Source organism: Eleginops maclovinus, chromosome 5 (assembly GCF_036324505.1).
Source record: "Eleginops maclovinus isolate JMC-PN-2008 ecotype Puerto Natales chromosome 5, JC_Emac_rtc_rv5, whole genome shotgun sequence".
Lineage (NCBI taxonomy): Eukaryota > Metazoa > Chordata > Actinopteri > Perciformes > Eleginopidae > Eleginops > Eleginops maclovinus.
Genome location: NC_086353.1, coordinates 7,912,429 through 7,937,187, shown reverse-complemented (window position 1 = coordinate 7,937,187; position 24,759 = coordinate 7,912,429). Strand labels below are relative to the sequence as shown.

At 39.1% G+C, this 24,759-nt stretch overlaps 1 protein-coding gene and 1 long non-coding RNA gene across 2 annotated transcripts in view; one reads left to right on the top strand and one right to left on the bottom strand.

Annotated features, from left to right (window-relative positions):
* The first annotated feature begins 4,647 nt into the window (after positions 1-4,647).
* On the top strand, positions 4,648-17,114 carry LOC134864151 (uncharacterized). The gene is made up of 3 exons (XR_010165790.1): positions 4,648-4,730; positions 14,876-14,929; positions 15,704-17,114. It is a non-coding gene; the product is annotated as an uncharacterized LOC134864151 (long non-coding RNA).
* The window catches only part of mtnr1aa (melatonin receptor 1A a), a 26,705-nt gene continuing 18,859 nt past the window's right edge, over positions 16,914-24,759 (bottom strand). Inside the window, exon 2 of the mRNA XM_063882936.1 lies at positions 16,914-18,433. Coding sequence (XP_063739006.1) covers positions 17,565-18,433 — 869 coding nt within the window. The 3' untranslated portion in view covers positions 16,914-17,564. The remainder of the gene's footprint in view (positions 18,434-24,759) is intronic.

The following is a 24,759-nucleotide window of genomic DNA, read 5'->3' as shown; positions in this document are numbered from 1 at the left end:
ACGTAACCAGTGGATAAAAGAGGGGCGACCAGCATTCTTCCAACATAATGCAATACAGCGTTTGGCCTGCAATAAACAAAGGTCAACCATTTTTCTTTCCTTGCAAGATAAAGAACAGTCATCTGGATAAATACCTAGAATACATACCTTAGGGCATAAAGGTGTAGGGGAAGTCGTGATCCGAGAGATATACTTTAACACTGAGCTCCAAAATGTTTGAATCTCTTCACATTTCCATAAACAGGGATATAATGTACCCTGGTGATTGTTGCACTTATAACATAGATCAAGTATATTAGGATCAAATGTATTTAATTGTACAGGGGAGATATATGCTCGCATTATCCAATTAAATTGTATCATTCTCAATCGAGTGTTGATGGTTTGGGTGTGTATTTTTAAACATATTTCACACCATTCAATGAGAGTAATATCTTCTTGTAGGTCTCGTATCCATTGCTGTCTCTTACTATCAGAGTTTTCCTTATGGTTTTCAACCAACATGTTATAAAACCGGGATACCAATCTTTTACCCAAACAGTTTTCTGTAACATGTGTTTCTAAGATGGAGAATGGAGGTCGTTGCACTGAATTGTTTAAGTGTGCCAGAATAAAACTTCTAAGTTGTAGATACTTAAAGAAGTGTTTTTGCGGTACATCAAACTTTGCCTTTATCTCACTGAATGACATTAGAGTATTGTCCTCATATGCATCCTGTAGTTTTACTATGCCCTTGTTCAGCCATGCTTTAAAACCCATGTCGTTCTTTGCTGGGGCGAAGTGATCATTACCCCATATTGGGGAGAAACAGGACAACCCTGGGGAGTCCCCTAACAGTTTTTGAACTACATACAATAGTGTTTTTTACAAAAGGATTAGTAGTACTCTTCTTTAATGTTTTATAGGATGCTGAGTATAGATAGCTATTCAATGACAAACCTTTTGAAGATAGTTTTTTCAATTTCTATGCAGGGCATGAAAACATCATTAGAAAACCAAAACATTGTGGCTCTCAACTGCGCAGCCCAATAATACCATTCTAGATTTGGCAACTGTAGCCCTCCCCTATCATACGGTAAATATAATAGAGAGAGTCTGAGTCTTGGCTTCCTATTATTCCAGATGAAATTAGAAAGGAGCTTTCTGGTCCTAGGAAAGAAAGAAGGAGGCGGGGCAAGCGGGATTGACTGAAAAACATATAAAAATGTAGGTAGTATAGTCATCTTTACAATGTTTATTCTTCCCAGTAAAGAAAGCGGTAGTGTTGTCCACCTAGTGATCTCTTCCGACACCTCTGCTACCATGGGCTCATAATTGACTGAACTAAGATTACTTATCTTTGGGGTTATTCTGATGCCCAAGTATTTAAATCCTCTGTGGCGTTCACAAATGGGTGGGATACTACAGGTTTCTTCCTTTCCCTTACATTTAAGAACATAATAGATGACTTTTCTTTGTTCACTTTGAATCCAGAGACAGTACCAAACTGAATAAACAACTCCAAGAGAGATGGTATCGATTCTGTAAGATGTGACAAAAATACAATGGTATCATCAGCGTACATTGCTGTTTTGTGTTCCATGTCCCCAATCTTAATACCATGGATTGAGGGGTGAGATCTAATCGCAATAGCTAATGGTTCCATGGTCATTACAAAAAGTAGAGGCGAAAGTGGTGACACTTGCCTTGTACCTCGGAATAGCTCAAAAGGTTGAGAGGTGAGATTATTAGTAGATACCATTGCAGAAGAATCAACAAATAAAATTTCGACCCATCTACGAAAGTAATCACCAAATCCAAAACGCCTAAGCACCTCGAGGAGATAGGGCCATTCGACTCGGTCGAACGCCTTTATCCGCGTCGAGTGATAGTACTGCGGTGTCAGGAGACTCTTCACACTCGTGGATTATATTAAGAACTCTCCTCACATTGTGGAACCCCTGACGATTTTGTACAAACCCATTCTGGTCTCCATGTATAATGGCTGGTAGAACCCTCTCTAGTCTCATAGCTAAAGCCTTAGCTAGAATCTTTGCAGCAGAATTTAAAAGTGATATGGGCCTGTAAGAACCGCTTCCTGTTGCCGCTTTGCCTGGTTTTAAAATAAGAGTGATCTACGTAATGAAGCGGGGAGGCCACCTGTTTTAAAGGATTCCAAATAAACATCTAATAATGGGGCTATTAATTTTGCTGTAAATAATTTATATATATCTATCGGAAGCCCGTCTGGACCCGAAGCCTTACCACCTCTCATGTTTGTAATGGCGTTAGAGACATCATTCAAATTTAATTCCCTCTCCAAATCAATTGTTGTACTCTCAGAAATACAGGGAATGGCTAATCCATCCAGGAAACTGTTTTGGTTTACCAGGTCTAGTGGGCATTCAGAATTATAAAGGGTTTTATAATATGAAACAAAGGTGTTATTCATTTCTGTGGGATCTGTAGATAATTGTCCTCGTTCGTTCCTAATTATATTGATGGCTCTGTCAGACTCAAGTTTCTTTATCCGCCAAGCTAGCAATTTCCCCGGCTTTTCACCCTGATCATAAAAAGTTTGTTTCAGTCTTATTAGACCATCTTCAGCCTTAAGCAGAGAGAGCTCCTCGTATTCTGCTTTGAGGGTCAGTAATTCCTGTTTTTTTTTTGTCGAATCATCTATGATAGCCTCATTCTCTAATTCTTTAATTTTCGAATCTAATTCATTCATTGTCTGTTTGAATTTGTTAAGTTTAGAGCTGGTGAAGCTTATCATTTGCCCTCTAATATATGCTTCAAAAGCTTCCCACCTAATGGTTGCAGTTGTTTGATTCGTATTTATTGAGAAGTAGAGATCAATGTGTTCTCCTACAAATTTTATAAAGTCAGGGTGGTGTAGCCATTTAGGGTGTAAGCGCCAATTAGTTGAGTGTCTCTTCAATTGTTCATCGTTGTAAAATAGTGAGGTTGGGGCATGATCTGACAAAACAATACTATCATATGTACAAGTACTTATACTGGGTAGCAGGGAAGAGGACATTAAAAAATAATCTATTCGGGAGTGGGTTTCATATACTGCTGAATAGCATGAGAATTCCCTTTTGTTGGGGTTTTGAATCCTCCACGGATCACAGAGATTCAGGTCTCTCATATATTGTTGAATTTTTTTTCTAGATCGTGAATGGGATGTATCCATCCCTGACGAGCGATCCAGCTCCGGTTCTAGAGCACAATTTAAGTCACCAGCCAATATTATCTTACCAGGGAGGATGGCCATCAACAGAAATACATTTTCAAAAAATGCTGGGTTATCATCATTGGGGCCATAAACATTAATCAAATTGATATTTTCTCTCAGGAGAGTTCCTTGAACCACCAAAAATATACCAGCTTTATCATAAATAGTGTTGTTTACCTGGAAAGGCACTGAGTTATGAATTAACACCATAACCCCTCTCGAGAATGAGAAGGGAAACAGGATGCTAGCACTTTGCCTGGCCATCTCCTACGTATTTTCACCAAGTCCTCTTTGAGTAATGAGTCTCCTGAATAAACACTATTGAAGACTTAAGTTGTTTGAGTCTGGTAATAACCTGTTTTAATTTAGTCAATTTTACCATCCCTCTAACGTTCCAAGAAGTACATTTAAAGTTCTTATTCAAAGTTATCTAATCTTAATAATACACTAGTTTGTGCAGCATAGCATCATCTTTTAGTTGTTGGCAAACATGTTGGATATCTCTGTGTTGTATTGGGAGTGCACCAGCAAAGTGCAACATGTTGTAAACAATACACAAAAAAAAACACAAAAAGAAAAAACAAACAAACAAACAAACAAACAACATAAAACTCAAAATCTGCCTTGCAACAATCCCCTTAGCTGTCAACCTGAACAGAACAGCCCCTCGCCCTCCCCCACCCTCCCCCTGACCTTGGGGTGCAGTTGAGAGCCACAGTTCCAGTGTAACCAAGCGAGCAGCTAATCCAAACCTAACGTTCATGACAGAATTAAACAAAACTAACAAGACAATTGTGTTCCTGGCAAAAGTATATAATCTACACAAACAGATTGTTCATCATAGATTTTCTTGCAGTTTAGCTCTCATCTAGGAAAGCTGACAGTATAGTGAATACACACTCCTCTAATAAACAAATGAAAGTCTGCTTAAACAGGGCGCATGGCAGTCTCTAGGTAAAGTACATGAAGAACCCATTATATCTGAGGGGACTGAAGAATGATATAGATGATATACAAATGATATAAACAAAACAGAAAGTTCTCCTCAAAACAACAGAGACAAAATAAAAGAGTGCATTACCATTTCACACGTGTGTTACTGGCTCTTAAAGCCCGCACCATCAAACTATAGATAAGTGGATCCTGAAGGATACAGCAGATCATTCTAATTACTCTAGAGTCCTTTGTGTTTTGTAAACCTTGGACGAATCTTTCAGCATCTGCAGGGGTTTCAAACTCACGTGACTGACCATCAGACGTCACTCGTAGCTTAGCTGGGTAAATTATTCCGTACTCTATGTTTGTACCAGGGTCAATTGTAGCAGTAATATGTCATGTAATATTTAGTAATATTTAGTGTTATAATTACCCAAAATCTGTATTTTAACCTGACATGAGGAACTAGTGAGACTCAACTTATGTACCCCTACGACCACTTTTGGGGGTTACCCTCCTATAAAGGGGTGTTTCCCACGCTACCTCTGCCCTTTTGCTGTTGTACTACATGGGAGAGGTAAGCGACATTGTGGTTGTAGTAACTTACGCTGTTAAGCTAGGTTTATGGAATTTGTTTTACAGCTTTGACTTGCTGTGTAATATTCTAACATATTCCTGTGTTGTTTGATTTGCGTAGAGGCTTGAAGTACACAAGTGTGATTGACGAAAGGATTTTGTTGTTCCCCTTTTCGCCGTCAGAAATAAACGGAGATCGCCATTAATGCAAGACATTAATGGCTTGCAGCGTATTAATCAACACACAACGCAGAGAATACGAAAGTCCACCGGTTACATGTTCATTGATAACAGTTGTTGTTTTACCCGGTCGAAACCCCTCCTGCGTCGGTAGAGCTCCGTAGAAAGATCCGGGAAGAACATGATCTCCTGACCGCCGCAGATGACTTTGCCTTTGGCCCTGGCTGCTCTCATCACCCGAACTTTATCCTGGAAGTTTAAAAACTTCACGATGAGGACTCTCGGTCTGGTCGATCGATTAGGTTGCGTGCGGCCGGGCAACCTGTGTGCTCTTTCGATGAGAGGTTGTCTTGGGAATGCCTCTGGTCCCAGCGCTTCGGGGAGCCACTTCTCCAGGAAAGCCACCGCATCATTTCCTTCCATCTTCTCCGGTACGTTAACTAGTCGCAGGTTGGATCGGCGAGAGCGGTTTTCAAGCTCGTCGAGTTTGTTCGTGAGGAGAGTAACTTGTTTAACCAGCGCATCAGTCTTGCCTTTCTCTGAGTTAACTGTGTCCTCTACGCTGCTGATGCGCACTTCTGCTTCATCCATGCGAGCCGAGAAGTCCTGCACGTCCCTCTTAACGTCTTGGATTGCTTTCAGGACCATATCAGTCTTTGTGGAAAAGTCATTTCTAATCCCATCGAGTATCTGAATAATGTCCATGTTGTGGGCCCCTCCAGCATCCACGTCTCCGTGACACACGTGGCTAGCTTCAGCTGTTGAGTTAGCTAGGCTGTTAGCATCTGAGACCTCCTCTTCGTCACTCGGAGAAAAGTGTGCTTTAGATTTGTTTTGTGCTTTCTTTGTCGGCATATTGTCGCGGGTGTACAAAAATAAGTCGCCGCAAATGATAGTTATCACTGTTTATGCAGTTAAAGGAAAATGTACAGGATTTTACAAGAATATAGCCAGGAGCTCACAAAAAGAGGTGTGCTTAGGTTGGTGTCATAACCACGCCCCCAGGAAGTCATTTCTAATGCACTTTTTCCAGACAAGTAATCAACAGTTAACTAAAAGTATTGCTTTATTAAACAATTCCCATATAGTCATTATTATTTTTGGCCTGCTACGCCTTTTTTGTTTTGTTGCATAAGCTGTGAAGCCAAAGTCCACTCTGTGCTAATATACACTGAAGTTTCACTTACTAGCTTCTTGTGGAGCATCTGTATCTCCTATCGTTTGTAGTGTGTAGGACTGAGATGGCTTCCTTGATCTTCCATCAAAATCTGGTTGTTGAAATAGACACTTTCCAAGTCAATTTTATAAAAAACGATGAATGCCATCTGTTAACACGTGACTGAAGTTCTCACTTTAGGTTATTGATTCCCAACCGGGGGTATTTATCCCACTGGGAACTTCTGCTGTTACGGGCTCACCTGGAAAAATTGTGCAATGACTCAGCTGAGGAGAAAGCATATATATTTATTTTAACCATAACCAGTAACCTTTCAGCTCAGGTAGAAAACTGGAGAGGACAAATTAAATGTTCAAACTGACATGACTCAGTTATAATATACAACCTGACTCAGTATGCTCACCTGAAAAGTTGGATACTCAAAGTAAAAAATCCAGTTTCTGTTAATCCAAATGGTCGCAGTACATATGCTAGTTTTCTAATAAGCATTAATAAACGTACTGAGAGGCAATTTAAACATCAACAGTGCCACTATTTTCCTATTGAAATATGCAATCACAGATTTGCCACATTAAAATGTGAAAGTTTAGAAATCAATTATAAACAAATTTGGGAACAACTTCTGAAGATCAAGTTTCACACAAACACATTTCACATGTTAAAGAAAGCATTGAAATATATTAATCAAAAGCTCAAGAGAAATCTAGGATTAACACAAATTGGGTTAAGAGTAAACCTCCATGTTCAATTGCCAATCATGATTTATCTCCTTCAAAACTGAGAAATATGAAGATCTGTTTAGCTGCAACATGCAGGTGGGTTTAATTAGGCATTACATATAAGTATGGAAAGCCTGCTAAGTGTGTCGCTTCAAATGTTGTACCAGATTTGTCCTCAGATGGCATTATGTGAAACTTCCACATCTGTTATGTGGTGTATTGTCTATGGTTTCATCCTTTTGTCATAGGTCCATTAAAATGGTAATATAAGCTAATCAGGGCCCTAAAACTATAAATGTTGGGAGCTGTGAAAACACAATTGTGTATTGTGTTGCACATGGTCATTTCGTCATTGCAGATCTGCTTTTAAGAAATAAAGATTGGTGCACTTTTTGACCTTACAAGGTACGAGGATCTTCAAGCTCCCAGCTCTGCTCCATCACCAGTTATCAAAACATGAGATTCGCCTCATGAATCTTGACATACAGAGGGGTCTACAGTAGGGCTAGCATCATCTGACATCAGTTGTTTCAGTTTTGGTGAGAATAGCTGTTAAAATAAATTGGTAACTTAATCATGAGTTAAAGAATGGAATCCACAATCTTATAAAGGCTGTTTTTTTTTATCTTTAACCTAAGAAAATGTCTGCTTTTCTATTCCTACGTCTATGTTTTTTTCTATTCAGTGTTGTTCACTAGCGATAGCAATTCCTCCCAGAGGCTTGTTACACAGTTGTATTTTCCCAGAGGTTAATGCATGCTGACATCACATTAATGACCCCTCATCCTACTGACTATGCCAACCAAGCAGCAACACACACACACACACACACACAATTTTTACATACAATCTGAGTTGACCTAGCCTATGCGGGGTTAAGGATAACAAGTATTTCAATAAAATAAAAAATCTGGCATTTTGAGGTTACAAGACCTCTGTAGAAACCTGTATGGCCAGTAGCTCACTGTGGGTTTGGGTGCAAAGGTGAAACAGTGGAATTTTTATTCAAGTGTTATTTTTTAAGCTATAGTATTTCACCCGGGAAACTTTCTTTCTAGGATTAACATGAAATTACTTAAAACATTGTGCTATTTAACAATTACGTAAGGCCGCTATGTTCATGTCTTTCCTGCCCTCACAGAGACTCAGTGTGTTTATTGTAAAACTGATAAAGAGATCCACATACATATATATGATACAATTTAGCATAGTAAAATCTGTCAGGGAAAATAAACTTAACACTGTTCATACCTTGACAAACAACAAGCATCAGAATGCTTTATATGTATAGATCTATACAAACCCAAGCTTTGTATTTTCTTTATTGCCAGTCTTGTGAAGGACACCCAGACAGGGCTCTTTGTCACAGCCTACGGTGCATCTAAAATGAGGCTACAAAGACAGAGAGGATGAAATTGTGAATATCTGTCCCCAGTTTCTGCTTCTGAAGTTAATGTATAGAATTATGCTGTCCTTTCCATTTCTGTGGAGATGTTTTGACATTCTTAATAGTGTACGTAGTGTATGCATCTTACCTCACAACAAAAAAGCACAGTCCGACACACAATAGATGAATAGTGTGTAGAAGTCTACAAAATGAAAAATGTATATTTAATAGAATATGTTCCTTTTTTATAATCGCCATGTCTCCCAGAATAGCCATATCAGTGATAAGGCATTGCTGACAAGCTCCTTAACAGTGAGGAAACAATTATCTCTTTGAGGGAAAATTAACGTACATTGTTAGCATCTTCTTTTCATGGGCAGATCATTTCATCGCACCACCATTAGCTGTGAAAGCTCAGAAACAAACAGTAATTAGCACACAAAGTTGCCCAATAATGAGCTATACTATCAAGTTAGCTGTGTCTCACACTCAAATACTTTAACACACCTCTGGACCTCTCTGTCTAAAAGAATACTCAAATCTGCTGATTAGCTCTCTTGACTGAAAGTGTACTGGCTCCCTTGAAAGCAGTGGTAATGAAGTGGCATGAAGCACACCTCATACCAGCAGTTAACATACTGTTGAGTAAAATCATGTCTGTGCCAAACATACAAACTGGTTGACTCTTTTTCCTTTTGTATGTAGGTTTGAAGCCAATAATAAAAACTCATGTCCAATTATGCAACATTTCTTCCATTTAAAGTTTTACAAAGAAGTTCCCTGGGTGTATCGTTTCTTAGCCACTTCTGAGGCCTCCGCAAACAAATAGTTTCTAGGTTGAAATCTCAATCATTTGACCCTTTCTTACCAGTTGTATTATGTCAGAGTGTTACTATGGGAGTGTATGAAAATCCTTATGAAGCAGATCTAAGGTTATTTCTCTGTGAAGTCAAAGAAGAAACATGTTGTGCTTTGGGTTGGGGCATTTCAATGCATAAAGAATGAGGTAGTGTTCAAGTTTGGTTATTAATTAACCCAATTAACAAAAGCTGATAAACACAGGCTGAAATGGAGTGTTTCCCTGTCCTTCCTGGCTGAAGGTTTAAGTGTATGACATTGATGTTACAGTAAACTGGACGTTGTCCACATAACATTTTTTTTGTTACACAATATATTTGCATTTCACCGAATGTACGACTTTGCAGTACAGCAACCCAAGTCTCCGGTACATGTTTGTACCTTTTCAGCTCGAGTGACAGGAATCTAAGCTCCTATTAAATGCAGGGAATCTTTCACTGACTCCCTATTTAAGTGGGATTTCGGCTCAATGACATCCAAAAGATTTAGAAGACAAAGTAGCTAAGACGCTGACAGGAGAAGCGAGGACAGATGTAATCAGAATTTGCAAACGTTGAACCACAAAAGCTGCATATAAATTGCATTTTCATTCACAGATGACATTTTTAGGGCATAGCATTTCAATTAAATCAATGTTATGTTAGAGAGAGACCATGAGAGGGTGGATACAGTGATATGAGCTGAAAGGAATAAAATGGCAAAGAATATTTCTCCTGCCTGGGCATGACAGATAATGAGGTAGCAGTTTGGCCAGCGGACATAGCAGAACTAACAGCAGTAGGTATTTGAAGTATTGTCCCTAAACAGTGAAACACATCAGATCCAGCCAAGTTAAGACAAGGTGACTTTGGATTTGGCAGCCCCACATGTATTATGCCCCCTTGAGAAATGCTTTTGTGCAGTATGTGACCCTGGCAGGGGAACAACACTTTTTTTTCCTTCTCTTGTTTTTGAACAGATGTGTGCGTATCATAACTTGCTTTTGTCTACCTTCACTGTAAGTACGCTTTCATAATTGTTAATGAAACTAAGCATAGAGATGTTGATGTGCCATTGGTTCCGCAGGGTACTTGTCCGGAGGCAACAGACGAGTAGAGTAGTTTTTAAGGATTTTCGGCGGTACAATTTAAATGTTGTTATCTCAAAACTGTAATCTGTTATTGAGATTTAAAGATGCAATAGAATGCATCTATGGTATTTTAAATTGTTCTCTGATGTCTACAAAGAAGGTATATAACTTTGGTTGATCCAAAAAACGTCCAGATGCGGTTTTACAGGCCCATTTACAACTCTATGATTTGGTCCTAGAATGAAACGAGCTGAATTGCCTTATTTGGGGGCTCATTTAAATAATTAGGACGAGCTCTGCTTGACTGGTTTACAAGGAGCAATCCATGGCTGGCTCAGAGCCCAAAGAAGTAAGTGAAGTTCGCGAAACTGTGAGGGATGAACCATGGAGGCTATTGGAACATGTTTGAGCCTTTATTGGAGGAGGAAACCGATGAATCTGAAGAACAGCCAGTTGGTTGGAGATTGGAGAGCAACGTTACAGAGTGGTAAGTGTTAGCGTTAGTGTTTCCAGGAGCTGGTGTATTCAAATGTTGGGGCTGGACTACCATGTGTGACGTAACACACAGGGATTGTTGTAATTTGCCCGTTTTACCGCTGTGATATGCATATTCATGATTTGCACGTGAAGGAGAAACAATGATGTTTGAGGTTCACGGTATGTCAGTTCAATGTACCAAACTCTCCTTTTTCAACTATGCCAAGGTAAACACAGTTTTCCATTCTATGGCACCTTGAAAACGTTTTGTTCGTTTAATCACAAACGTCCTTAACATTTCATGATAATAAGTTAAAAAAAACAAATAAAGGAAATACATTTTCCATCCCTTTTAAACAAGCCTATACAGCTTTCATTGCTTTTACAAATGGAAACATAAGCTGGTTAGGTAGCTTCCTGTCAGGAAGTCCAAATTGTGGTGTTTCTGAAAACACGTTTCTTGTCATATATGGTCTTTTCTAACATTGCCAAGCCCTTTTCAAAAGTAAGGAAACAGCAAAGTAAGTTAAACTATACCCTTTTTCTTCTAATGTTAATTAGAATTTTTAGCAAGGAACAAACTAAAACAAACAATTACTGGTCCCTAATTTCAACTTAATTAAGATACAATAAAGACATTTGGACGTTAAGTATCTTAATCATACTCAGTGGATGTATTTAACACAAACAGAATTATCATTACATTACATTTCATACATCATTATCCTTTACAGTTTATGACATTGGTAAGTAAAAGGGAGGAAATAACAACACATGCACCATCTATCATCTTCGGTTTAGATGTTGAATATTTCGAAAAATAGAAGAACTGAGAGAAAAAATGAAAGATGTACCGAGTTAACACTATTCATGACTTCCCAGCATATCCCAAGGCTGTCTTGCTCCCTCATTAGGAGAAAGTGTCGCTGCCTCGGCCTTTGCCAAAAGGGACCCCGGCTGTGAACTGAAACAGAGCAGACAACTATCTGTTACTAGGGTCGCCCCTGAGCGCTCGTCTTTCTCTCCTCCCTTTCTGTCTTTGTCTCTTAACCCATCCATCATGCTTTTCTTGTTTTATGCAGGACCCGACTTAATTAGTGCAGTCATTAAAAGTAAAATATCACAAAGACACTGTAGGCATGAGCTGATTCCACATTCAGAAACCATCATCCCTCTATCGAAGGGAAAGATTAGATGGTCCCAATATGCCACTTTATGATGAATGGAGCTAAATATAGCTATCCATTAGATTTTAACACAGTGATTTAGTCATTTGAAAAACCATCAAGACTTCCTTTTCTCTCTTTGACCTGTCAATGCACTTCTACAGTATCTGTCTGTGTAGTATGGGGTCACATGGGGGAAGATGAATTGGAGGTAAAACAGTTTCTTAAATTCAAATGTAGGCTTTTCATTGTAGTTCCAGAGAGAGAGAGCGAGAGAGAATTAGCTCATTGTATGTAAGTGGCAGATTTAATTGAGGCTGCATTACCCTGTTATTATCTAATAGCAGTAATTGTGTTTTTGGCTTCACTTTAATGATGACCTTTCCTGTTTGTTTTTGGCTTTGAAGCATGTTTTGGCAGTATGTGTGTGTTATTTTTATATTATATAATCATAACAGTTATATAGCCGTGAAAAATGAAAGCCCTGTTTCAGTTGCTGAACATGCATAAATCTGACGTGCATACAAAGGGCTCGGATCCAATGGCTGTCCTTGTTGAAGCCAACAAAGCATCATGTGCTATTTATACTTGTCAAAAACAGATGATAAGCTACTGTATTAACCCCTCAACATTTAAGCTTCTAGATAAGTTGGCACAGCACATTTTACAAATATTTGCTGCAGCCTAAGGGTATATAAAAAGGAAGATGTCTAAAAATAATAATGTGGGAGTCAGGAAGGATCCCGACAACAGGTGCAGCAACGACTCTTAATGAAAACATAACCTTTCATACTGGCAACCTGCCAGGTTAAAAAACTCTGGGGTGATGCCTTGTATGCTAAGTTGGTAACATTTAATGAGACATGAATGCAAAGAGATAAAGAGAGAGTGAAATAGGAGAAGAGAAGTGAAGGGTGAAAGTCCCCCGGCAGTCTTAAGCTTAATTTTGAATGCAGAGAGCATATCTGCCTCTTGAACAAAGACTGAGAAGAGGCTCTGGCTGCTTTTGTACTTTCTCATTCATTCACCTGACCTGTAGGACAGTCTCAGCTCTAACCAACCATAACTCATGGGCTCAACCAACCAACAAAACCTATTCAGGCAGCAAGGTCTGCCTGCTCCCAGGTAAACTTCAGATGCATCCAAAAGAAGGATGGCAAAAATAGAATACAAAGGCTAAAAAACACCCCAGCTTACACACATGTTTCTCATGACACATGGTAGACAATCAACTGTGTTAGAATGGTTTGTAAATGATTGTATGGCGTTTATTTCCACTGCACTTTATTATATAGAGAGTCAACTAATGTAATCATATTTATTTATATCATTTTAATAGAACTTACACCCAACAGTGTTTTTAATTTGACATATACCGGTGACTGAGAACCTATTCAAAACAACAAGGTCAAATTTATATTTCATGACTCTGTAAAGTCATAATCGTTGCTTGAAATTTTACCAGTAGTTACTTCTGACCAGTGCGCAACGGATTATTGGGCTGAAAAGGATAAACATTTTGTGCAAAATAAGCATTTCAGTTTTTCTTGGTTGCCTTTGGAGGAAATTCCACTGAAATGGGACCGTCCTGTCGACCCGATATGAAGTATTGGGTTAAGAAATGGGGATTTACAAGGATCTAGTCTCTGAATTGGGACACAACCTAAGCACATATGGGATGTAAACTCCTGACTTTGCTATTTCGAAGGAGCCTGCTGGTCCTGAGAGGATTTGGTGTATTATCCACATAGCCATGAGAACGACAAACATTACTTGAATCTCAGCAAATTTATTTGACATTGGCAGTACTTGAAACTACAAAGATAAGAAAAAAAAAGGATGTCAATCATTTGTCTTTTTCAAGGTTGAAGTTAAAAAAAAAAATGATGTTGAGGCTACCCGCACTCTCTGTACTGCATTATATCAGCATCTGCATAGCCTTTTCCTGCCACACACACACTTCTCAGTATTCTAAAAGTAGCTGCCAACATTAAATGAAATATGACTGCACTTCAACGTAAATAATACAAAGACGGTCTAAAAATAGACATGTAGAATACCATGCTGTTCATATTCACGGTTCTGGTTATAATATTAAATTACAGTGTTTGCCTAGTACAGTACAACAGCAAGTAATGAATCTACCGAAGAAGTAATACTACTATTGTTTCTTAGAAGCAATTGCATTTTGAGGCATTGCCCTTAAACGTATGCACTTAATAAGTAATATTTTAGCTCATGATATCCAGGTTGAACAAGTCCAGTCCACCCAAAAGCCATTTTATTGATTAATTTGAACCAAATCCAGAATTATATAATATATCATATAAAAAACTCTTTCCATTAGGGTATCATAAGACAAAGAACTGCAGTATTTTTAACAATGTAGCAGGTCCCCTTACGGGGAAAGGGCTTTTAGGAGAGGGCAAACAATAACAATAATACAAAAACCTTTCATAAATGTAATAATTGCTTTTAATCCAGGGAAAGAGAGGGGTAGAGCCGTTATTGCTAACATACATACTGTGTTAAGGTCCAATAAGATGACAGTCTTGGTCTTTCTTTATGGTTGCTGGGGTGAACGTGCATGTGATGGTCCGTAGTAGTGATAAAACACTGTCATGGGATTGCATATCAACAGAGTTAAGACGCATCGAAAGCAAATACAACAACTACAATAAACACAAGTTCACATCTAGATTAGTGGGCTCAGGTTGACCCAATAACTGCATGTGTACAGGGTTAATCTGACTAAAAGGTTTTAACATGCTTCTCCAGGATGCTTATGTGCACTTAAGAGAAGCAAGCTTCAGTTCTCATTATGATCATAGAAAGCTCATTGTTACGTCCCCCCAGGGGATCCAATCAGCCATCAGTCTCAGGTGCACGAGCAGGTACCGATCAGCTGCTGATTAGCAAAAGTCCACTTTATTGTCAAAGTTTCCACATGTGTTATACATACAGAACATTGAAATACCGTTTCTGGCAGTCCCACAGTGCAAATATAAACAAGAACATATAACATAAAAAGATAACAGCATAGAAAAAAGGGGGGGTAAAAAGGGGTATACAAAAAAACAAACTAAGTAATATATATGTTATCTCGATTGCAGCTTTTCCCGGCTGCCCCCCGCTGCAAACGCTGCCTGATGTTGTCCATTATCCAGGTGAGGCCCAGTTCTGTGTGTGTGTGTGTGTGTGTGTGTGTGTGTGTGTGTGTGTGTGTGTGTGTGTGTGTGTGTGTGTGTGTGTGTGTGTGTGTGTGTGTGTGTGTGTGTGTGTGTACATCATAATCAGTGTTCCATGGCAGATAATAACCATTATAATTATTAAATCAAATGTTGCATGCATACATACATACATACATACATACATACATGCATACATACATACATACATACATACATACATACATACATACATACATACATACATACATACATACATACATACATACATACATACATACTCAGGATATCAGTCTCACACTGTCCCTGACAAGTGTTTCTCAAGAACATGCACATAGGACTAGAGAACAAATTTCATGTCCAATAAATCAGTGTCTGCCGGTACTGCACAACATGTGTACCATCTCAAAGTAATAAGAAAGCATAAAGGCTAATAAGAATGTCAGTGTTGTGTAAGAGTCAAATTAAACAGATTTCTCAAATATGAGTCAGCTCCGTGCCTTTCCTGGCAGTATCATTTGCTGAAATCATCCAAAGCTCATACACAGTAGGTACACACTCATACGAATAAAATAGATGAAGCTTGTTTGATGTCAACCACTCCTACGCTTATGTGTTTCCCTGCAATATTTAATCTCCTCTGGCATTTGTCTCTGCATTCTACATTGGACAGTAGTTTGGAACGGTTCTGGAGCATGTTCACAGGATGCACACTAATTTGATCACATGGTAATGACGACATTGGTTTCACAGGCACCAAATGGACCCTCGTGGCCACGCAGGCTTAGAGAATAATTTGGCCTTAGAAATTGAGAACAGACAACATGCATCGATCAAATTCAAACCAAGGGACCAAAAAGATGACCCCATCCCATGATGTCCCCTTCTCCACTTGATGGAAGCTGCTCAGTTGTCATTAGAAGACCTCCGTACATAACTAAAGTGATGATTTAAGGCAATGGAGCTCAATTGAATTTTGTTTAAAGCAAAATGGCATACGATTAAACAGCAACCTACCTCTCCAGAAACAATGTCCCAGTTAGTCAATCCTGGCATATTACTTCATGGGAGATATTTACCTGGCTGAGAGTGTACTGAATACATACTGTGTATAAGAGTTCTATAAATGAATATGTTTATAAATGGAATTGAGATCTCATGGATTGCCCTGAAGTCAATGTTGGTTTTGTTGTGTTAGGTCTTTTAAAGGATGTGCTCTACAAACTCTCTGACATACAGCCTTATCACAGTAAATGATGCATTCTTTTTTCCTTTCTTTGCATTGAAACAGTAATGGAAGAAGGGCCTACATCAGTGCCATATTCCACGTAACCAGACTTTGCTCTTCTTTATTGTTGTACAGCCTGGGCTAATAATTCGTTGGACCCAGATTATAGTAAAACTGTTTGGGGAAAGTGTAAATCCCTGGGATTTTACATTTGTTCATCAACAACCCATTCAGGCCTTTACAGACACACACAGCTCATGGGATTAAACAGAAAGGGAAGGGGGCAGGGACTCTGCTGGGAGCTGTCTCTTTCAGCTTTCGCTCCGAGGATGATGGTCAGCAGTGGTTATGTAATCCAAGTGGATGGCTGAGCTGTTCCCCTCTGTGATGCATGATGCTTTTGTCTGTGTCCCACTAACCGGGTTGCTTCTAGCACGCTAGCAGCACATATGCAAACAATGTTGTACAGTAAGGCCAATGTTTGTTATATTTATGACAGTTTAGAGGCCGACTTCCTTTGAATCACCATACTTACTTACATACTTGCTGCAGTTGTTGCATTGAGGGATATCTCAGCATTTATTTCGAGGAGTACAGTGTTTTGATGATGGTTGTGAGTGATGGTAAAATCTATGAAAAATAAAAAAGTTATATAAACAAGAAATATTGAATGCAGAATCGCCATCAACCAAAATGAAGTAAATTGGACACAGCACTAAATCAGATTCTCCATCAATATCAGATTTTATTTAGCATTTTATTAATTCCTGCATATCCATGCATACAGTATAATGACCTCACAGGGTTGCAGAGAGAGAGATAGAGGGAGAAAGAGAAAGAGAGACCAAAATATATGTTCCATTTAATGTATTGCAGGGTATAATAAGACAGCAGCAACCCAAATCGCTTGCACTCAATTAGTGTTACGTTGTCAAAAATGAGGTTATTAAAATTTGTTAACTTTATTTATAAACTTCTGGTTATATTTTCAAGTTTCGTACAATGTCTTTATTTGCCTGAAAAAAAAACAGCTTTGTATGTATTGTAACCAGATATGTCTGACAATATATATCTAGACGACATTTCATACAAAATAAATACTTGTGATGCATGATACGTTTATATCATCACTGTAAACATGAAAAACAAAACGTACATCATATATTTACTGTACTACACGTACTGCAGAGTCAACCATAAGTGTAGAAGACAAAGATAAACACCCCCGTATTTACTGTGATTGTTCAGAGGTCCAATAGCACCATACATACAAGCTGTTCTATATTTATATTTGGTATGTTTCTCTCGCTGCCTTTTTTTCTCCTTACTTTTTTACTCTCAGTCACAGAATATCTTTTTGTGTCCACTCAGTTTTCATCTGCTAGATCAGACCGAGTCCACCTTGACTTGGTTATTGTTGGTCATGAGTGGTGATGGTTTACTCTTGAACCTCTCCACTGCCTCATTGGAGCTGTCCTGGAAGAAGATCCGTGCCGTGCACACTGACACAACAATGCGCTTGTACTCACGCCGGAAGTTCTGGTTCAGCACGCCATACACAATAGCATTAAGGCAGCTGTTGAAGTAGGCCATGAAGTAGCTGGCCACAAATAGCCACTCCGGGATGAGGGGAACTACCACCTCTGGTTTGATCGCTACGGCCAGACCGATGAAGTTGAGCGGGGCCCAGCAAACAGCAAAAAGCACAAACACGACAAACATTGTGACAAAGTTTCTAACGTCGTGTGGCGTTAGCTTGGGACGATTGTCCGGCTTCACCCGTCTCCTAACCTGTATGACAAGTATCCAAATGCGTAGGTAGCAGTATGTGACAATCATGATGGGTAAAATGAAGTGAAAGAATACCACTGCGATAGTGTACGCTGAGCTAGCCGACTGCTCAAATGTGCAGGAATAAACCCGTGGGTCGTACTGAAGTGAACCCACAAACAGGTTCGGCACGATGGCCACCACAGTCAGTGCCCAGATTATCATTACATAACAGACAGAGTTTTTGTCACTGTACAGTTTATCGTACTTGAGGCTGTGGCAGATATAGCAGTAGCGATTGATGGCAATGCCGGTGATGTTGAAGATTGAGCCGATGACACTGATGCCCATGAGGAAGCCGCTGATCTGGCAGTGAACGTAACCAAGGTTCCAGCCATTGTTGAAGATGGAGGTGAGGACCAGAGGGTACGGGTAGATGGCCACCACAAGGTCTGCCACTGCCAAGCTCACCACAAAGATGTTCCCTACAGACAAAACACACACCCACATGAGAGACAAGGGAAGAGAATGAGTCATTGACAACCGAAGCAGAGCAGATTTGTCATCCAAATGAACAAGACAAAGAGAGCGTGAATGATTTTGCAAAACAATGTATTCATTCAGAAACATTTTTAAAAGATCTGCCTCAAAAAAGACTTCTCCACTTGTTTGCTTAATTTAACTTATTTACCCCACTGGCAGCCATTGTTTCAGCATGCAGAAAGCTACAGTACAAAAAGCGGACATTGTAGAACAACATGAACAGAAAAATCATCTGTAATTTCACCAAGGTGTTTTTCTGACCAGACATTTTAAACGTGTGTTAGGGTATATTGCACACTTGGTCCTTGAGCCAAACATTCTAATTTGGTCAATGAAGTAGAGTGGTTACTGCATTATCTTAGAGTAATAACCCTGATGAGTTAACATTGAAAGTGTTCCGTGTGACAAAGGGAACTACGGTTCAAGGCTCTCCCTTTAATAAAAACACTAACATTTAAAGCAAAGCAACAGCTGCCTGACCGAAGGGACAGAAATCTAAAAAGCTGTCGTATGCTTTTCAAATGGCTGGCAGTACTCTTAGTTTACATGATTTGGAAATATGCTAACACATGCAAAAATACCAGCACAATTCATCCATCCATTTCTGTTGCTACTTCACATAAGCAACAGAATAAGGGCCTCAAGGCGAGATGTTAAGCGAAAATTCATCTGCACATTTTGTACTGTTCATGGGTTTGTGCACTTTTGTGAATGCATAACAACATTTGGTACTTTCCCCCGAAGATTTAGTGAGAGTGAACTTCAAATGTCCCCTCTTTTTTGTTGGTGAATGATGAAAGGAGGGGGCGCCTGGCACTAAATTATGTACATGTTTAATTGCCAGCAAGCACATATATCAAAAGGCCAGCCAATAATCAACGGCATACAAGTGTATTCTTAGTTCCCAAACCACCGATAACATTAGATTAGATAGAAGATTAAAAAAAATGATATGCACCTGAAAGGGACAAGACACTATAATATAACTATGTGTTGCTACTATTTATCCTGTTATACTATTATCTTATTTACACTCTTAAAAAAGCATCTCGTGTGCAATTTCATTTCTGTTCTGACTTTTGAACATCCAGACACCTTCCCTGACCCGCAGGCGGACCTGTCAGTCTCACCTGAGCATGAGCAGCAAATGACCGATCGACCCGCTGGCCTGTTATCTCCCATACAGAATACCAACCACTCTACTCACATGTGGCTATTAATTCAGTTTTGCCCTTTTATCTTCATTCTTCTGTCATTCAGCTGCCCTATAAATGGAATTAGGTACACCTGCTGATGGCACATAATCCCATGGGTTCTAGAAAGCTTTCCCATATATACAGCTTCGGAAAAAATTAAGAGACTACTTCAGCATTATCAGTTCCTCCGGTTTTTATAGGTACGTCTTTGAGTTACATGATTCTTATTTTTTTGTATTGTATTCTATAAATTACTGACAACATTTCTCTGTGTTGGAATTCAACAAACACTGGAATGGCTGTCATACAGGTATAGATTGAGATTCATGAAAAATGTGGAGTGGTCGCTTAATTTTTTCTGGAGCTGTATGTATGTGACTGAGTGTGTGTTCATATATAACTATCATTGAGAGGACCTTGAAAGCGGGGACACTTTTCAAAGTATTTTTTTTCCCCCAAACTCCTAATTGTGAATAAACAGCTGAACACCACAAGATAAAACCAGTCTATGGCTTGGTCATTGGTACAGCTCAGGGTCGGGGATTTAAGCCAGCGGACGTTCTCTTAATTGACAGAAACAATATGTGTGAGTGCAGAGATGGCTGCTGTAGTTAGAGCACCGTGCACAAGGCCAAATGAGAGCCTGGTTTTCCTTGTTCAAAAAAGTGTTGACCAACATACAACAGTCTCTCTTTACCTCCCATGGCTATTCTTAACTTGAACAACCCTGTCACTGGAATTTAATGCCACACAGGATTAACAGCCTTGACCTTGACAAGGTCATGTCATGAATGGCCTAAAGGCAGCTGCCTCTCTGGCAGTGGTACTCTCTCCCTCACTGTCTCTGTCCCTGGGACGAGTCCAGTGATTAAAACAGCACAGTGTTTTCATTTGGCTTGGGGAGGGATGTGGCCTATTGCTTTGTCCATTTTCTATTTCTGCAATCCCACACTTTTAACCAATTTAGGAAGCCAATCTGAGCAATTTTCCCTCTGTAGCGCGCAATCAGTTCTGACACGTGTACTGGCAAGCTGAACACATACACAGTGCTTGGACCGGATCAAGCCAGCTTATTCATTTCCACAATTTATGGAGGACAGTGGTGTTTTTTGGGGGGCAGGGACTATTGCAATACAGATATAATAGTAGTTTATAAATGTCTTTCAGAAATACTGACAACATATTTATTTGAGTGTTAACCACCCAGGTCAATAGTTAAAACAATATTTTTAGCTCTGATAATAATTCTGAGTCTGTATCAGCCAGAAAAGCAGTTTGCCCCAATCTTCAGAGCTGTTCAGTCAATATTAAAGTGTCACATTTAAACTGAGCTCTTTCGACAGATTTTCCAAAAGGATGTCTTTTACAAGGTCATACCAGGACAGTCACTTTCTTGTCCTTAAGCCACTGCAGTGATATTGAATACTGTGATTTGATATGAAGCTTAGCGTGAGTGCTCTTAAAGGAGACCATTTTAAACTTCAAAATAAATATCTGCTTCACCGTGTTCATTGACTACTTTCATTTCATATTTTATTTTTCAAGTTCATATCTGTCAATGAAATGTGCTAAATACTTTCCACTCATTGTAAGCTTTTCACTAATCAGAACACTTTTCATTTTCTGCTATCAGCTGCTCCTGCATTTCAGTCTCACAACATATAGGGCTTCACATTTTGACAATTTTTTTTCTCCAATCTCACATGTCCAGTGTCCCTCTGTGGTGAAAAGAGCACCCCCGGAGCCATGAGACTGCCACCTTCTTGCTTAGCAGCAGGAATGCTGTTAGACTTGTTGTTAGCTATTTATTCCCTCAGACTGCTTTCGATAACGGAAGATAAGTAATTTTTCACTGTATCAGATAAACTCTTTTGCTTCTGGACTCGTGCTGTTTTTCAAGCAGTGACGTCTTTCAGTACTCTGACATGTTAAAGCAAACTCTTTATTCTCTTTTTGAGATATTTTACATATTAATGTTAATTTTATTGTTGAACTAGTCAATTTTCCTGAAATGTAAACCCATCATTTGTTGCCACTGTTACCCTAATTTTCCCTGCGTGTCAGTTCTTATATATACACGGTTAATGCTGCACAATTCTAGAAAAGCTATCTAAGTAATGTACTTAATCCATTGTGTCAGGGCCTGCTCCTTCTCATCCAGCTTTGCTTTTATACTCTTGATGTGGAGATCAGGAGCACCTGAGCAGAGGCGGACCAAGGAGTAGATCAGGAACACCTTTGCAGTGAGTGAAGGAGAACAAACGGGGGGAGCATGTAACAGTAAGCAAAAAAGTTCAGTCCGACAACTCACATTTTAGATGTTTATTAATAGCAGCATATCATTTGAGCATTACCAAGGCAGAGGGAGAGATGGAGAATTGTGCAGCTCAAATAGTGTGCCGGGTAAGGCATGTCATGTGTATCATTGGTGCTCGAGTTGACTGCCTGAACTAGCTTGCTGGCCTCGCTCCATTTATTCCAATACTTTGGAACATAATATGTATTTCTCTGAAACTAAGGTTCACTCAGTCAAAACAATAACAATCACATACGTGTGGGATGATGGTAGTTTCAGATACAAATGTTCAGGTTGTTTTTAAAGGAGCTGAAATGTATGCGGAAGTCTACTTTCCTACTCTTCAAAACAAACAAACCCTGCACGTAAAACCAGTAAAAGAACAATAAACATCAGTTTTTCTCTGATGCAAGCCTGCAGACATAAGGAGGGAGGGATGTGATCTTACTACTAATGTTTGCTTAGTTTGTTTCTCTGACAACAGAGTATCACATAAGCTGTTACGGGCCACCAAACGAAACCGACGCTACCCTTGTTTAAATCATGTATTTACCTAGGTTTGAAAACGGTTGACAATAGTTTGGAAAATCTAAATTCAGGACTAAACATAATAGATAAATAGATCTATCTGTCTTACGCATTCCACTTTCTTCATAAAATAATAAATTCAGGCGATTTAAAAGCCCAGATAAAATCCAATGAAAGCTAGAGCCTAATAAACCCTCTTATTATACAGCTTTATATTTTCTTCCCATGTTTAACAAAAAACATGTATTTCCCAAAAAGTAAAACCGGAGAAAATCACAGGCTTATTTCTGGCAAAATACATTTTAAAGACATCGTCATATACCTGCAGTCTGTGCAGCCAACTGTCTACCAACTGTTGTAGGCTGTAACACCAATTAATAGTATGAATCATTTCAGTGTTCGAACAGTTGGTTTACAGTGTTCATCCACATGCAATATGATTATGAGGGAAATAATGCGAATGCAGCAGGTGAAGCAAATCTGAATATGTCGGCCATGAGTGAATGTGTCCTTAATGTCCTGAAGGCACTAACTTCAATACCCACATTCAAAAGTCAAGGCTAACTCTGACGAGAGTTTGAGTAAGCACAAAAAAGGGCCTAAAGACGTATAGTATGCCGTTTTAGCCAAATATAATGCAGAATGCATTTTTTAAATATATGCTCATATGTAAAAAAACAACAGAGAAATATGAATAAGTTTGTCTCAGTAATATGTCAATTTAAAGACACTATAGAAAGTTAAATGCATATCTCATCGTCAATTTCCTATCCAAATAGAAAAACTAGGTATTCTGGGTATGCTTTGGAAAATTCACATCTAGTGCCGTGCAAGATGAAAAAATTGGCACAAAGGGATGTCAGTCCCAAGCACATGAGGCAGCACAAGGCAAAGTATTTATATTTAGCTTAAAATGTCTCCTTTATACTGAAAAACTCCCCCATAAATCGTTACAGCCATAAACAAAACAAAAAAATAGAAAAGTGCCATGGCCATATTGCTCTATATAAAAGCAAATTGTGAGGTAAAGAAAATGAACTCTCTCTCTGTTATCTTAAAGATGTTTACTGTGTCCTATAACAGTCTGCAGGTCAGAGGTCACTGTGTTAGAAAAACTAAATTTACTATACAAATGATGCACTGATAAGGTAACATCAGAGGGTTATTTCTGATGCTACGTATACACACCTTGCCACTCAGCTGTTTGAGAAGTATTACCCAAGGTATGTGATTGACTGAGAAGGTAACAATAACCCACAGCACCCATCCGAATTATAATCTACATTGTTGAAAAACCGGCACAGAAGTGTGTCGTCGGATTAGCAACCTGTTAGGTCACCAACCTGTCACTCAAAGTTACCCAGTCCTTAAACATGCATAACTTCAAGCCTTAATTTAATGTAAACAGATGAGTTGATAAAACGTGCCACCTGTACAGGCGTCATGTCTGTAGAAATTAACTGTGGAGATAAAATAATGTATACCAGGATGTAAACAAATTAATTTTTGCTGTAAATGTTTGTGTTTTAATATGGGTGCAGGAACACAACTTTTTGTCCCTTTTGATTTTCGGTTTCATTTTTCAGCCGTGGAGGTTGCAGCTCGTTGGATACACATGTATTGACTGTGACACCGGGTGCGAGTACTTTGCTATTGAGATGTGAAACACACATCCCACATTGATTTCCTTTCCACGCCTTTTATTTCCTTGGGAGAAATCATTCTTGTGATTTAGTTTTCATCATGACTGAGATGCCGACTGCTCGTACATGATTCAGCAATCAGTTACTGTGCCAACAAATTTAATTGATCAAGTCTTGAATAGATATGAGAGGATATTATGTGCTTGTGTGTGTGTGTATGTGTGTGTGTGTGTGTGTGTGTGTGTGTGTGTGTGTGTGTGTGTGTGTGTGTGTGTGTGTGTGTGTGTGTGTGTGTGTGTGTGTGTGTGTGTGTGTGTGTGTGTGTGTGTGTGTGTGTGTGTGTGTACTCAAAATATCTGTCAGCTACAGCTATGACAAGGAAAAAAATTGGATTATGAAGCAGCTCCCGGGTGGGCCAAGAAATGCACCCTAAACAACAACTCTGACGTTGGGACTTTACTTGAAGTGAATTAATAATAATCTAAAGAGAAACCAATAGAGAAAAGAAGAGTAGAATAAAAACAGGGAAAAGAGAGAGAGAGTTGAAAGCAGCTCTGTGAAGAAGCCGAGTGATTATGTCCCGAGGTCACTATTGGATTTGCGGA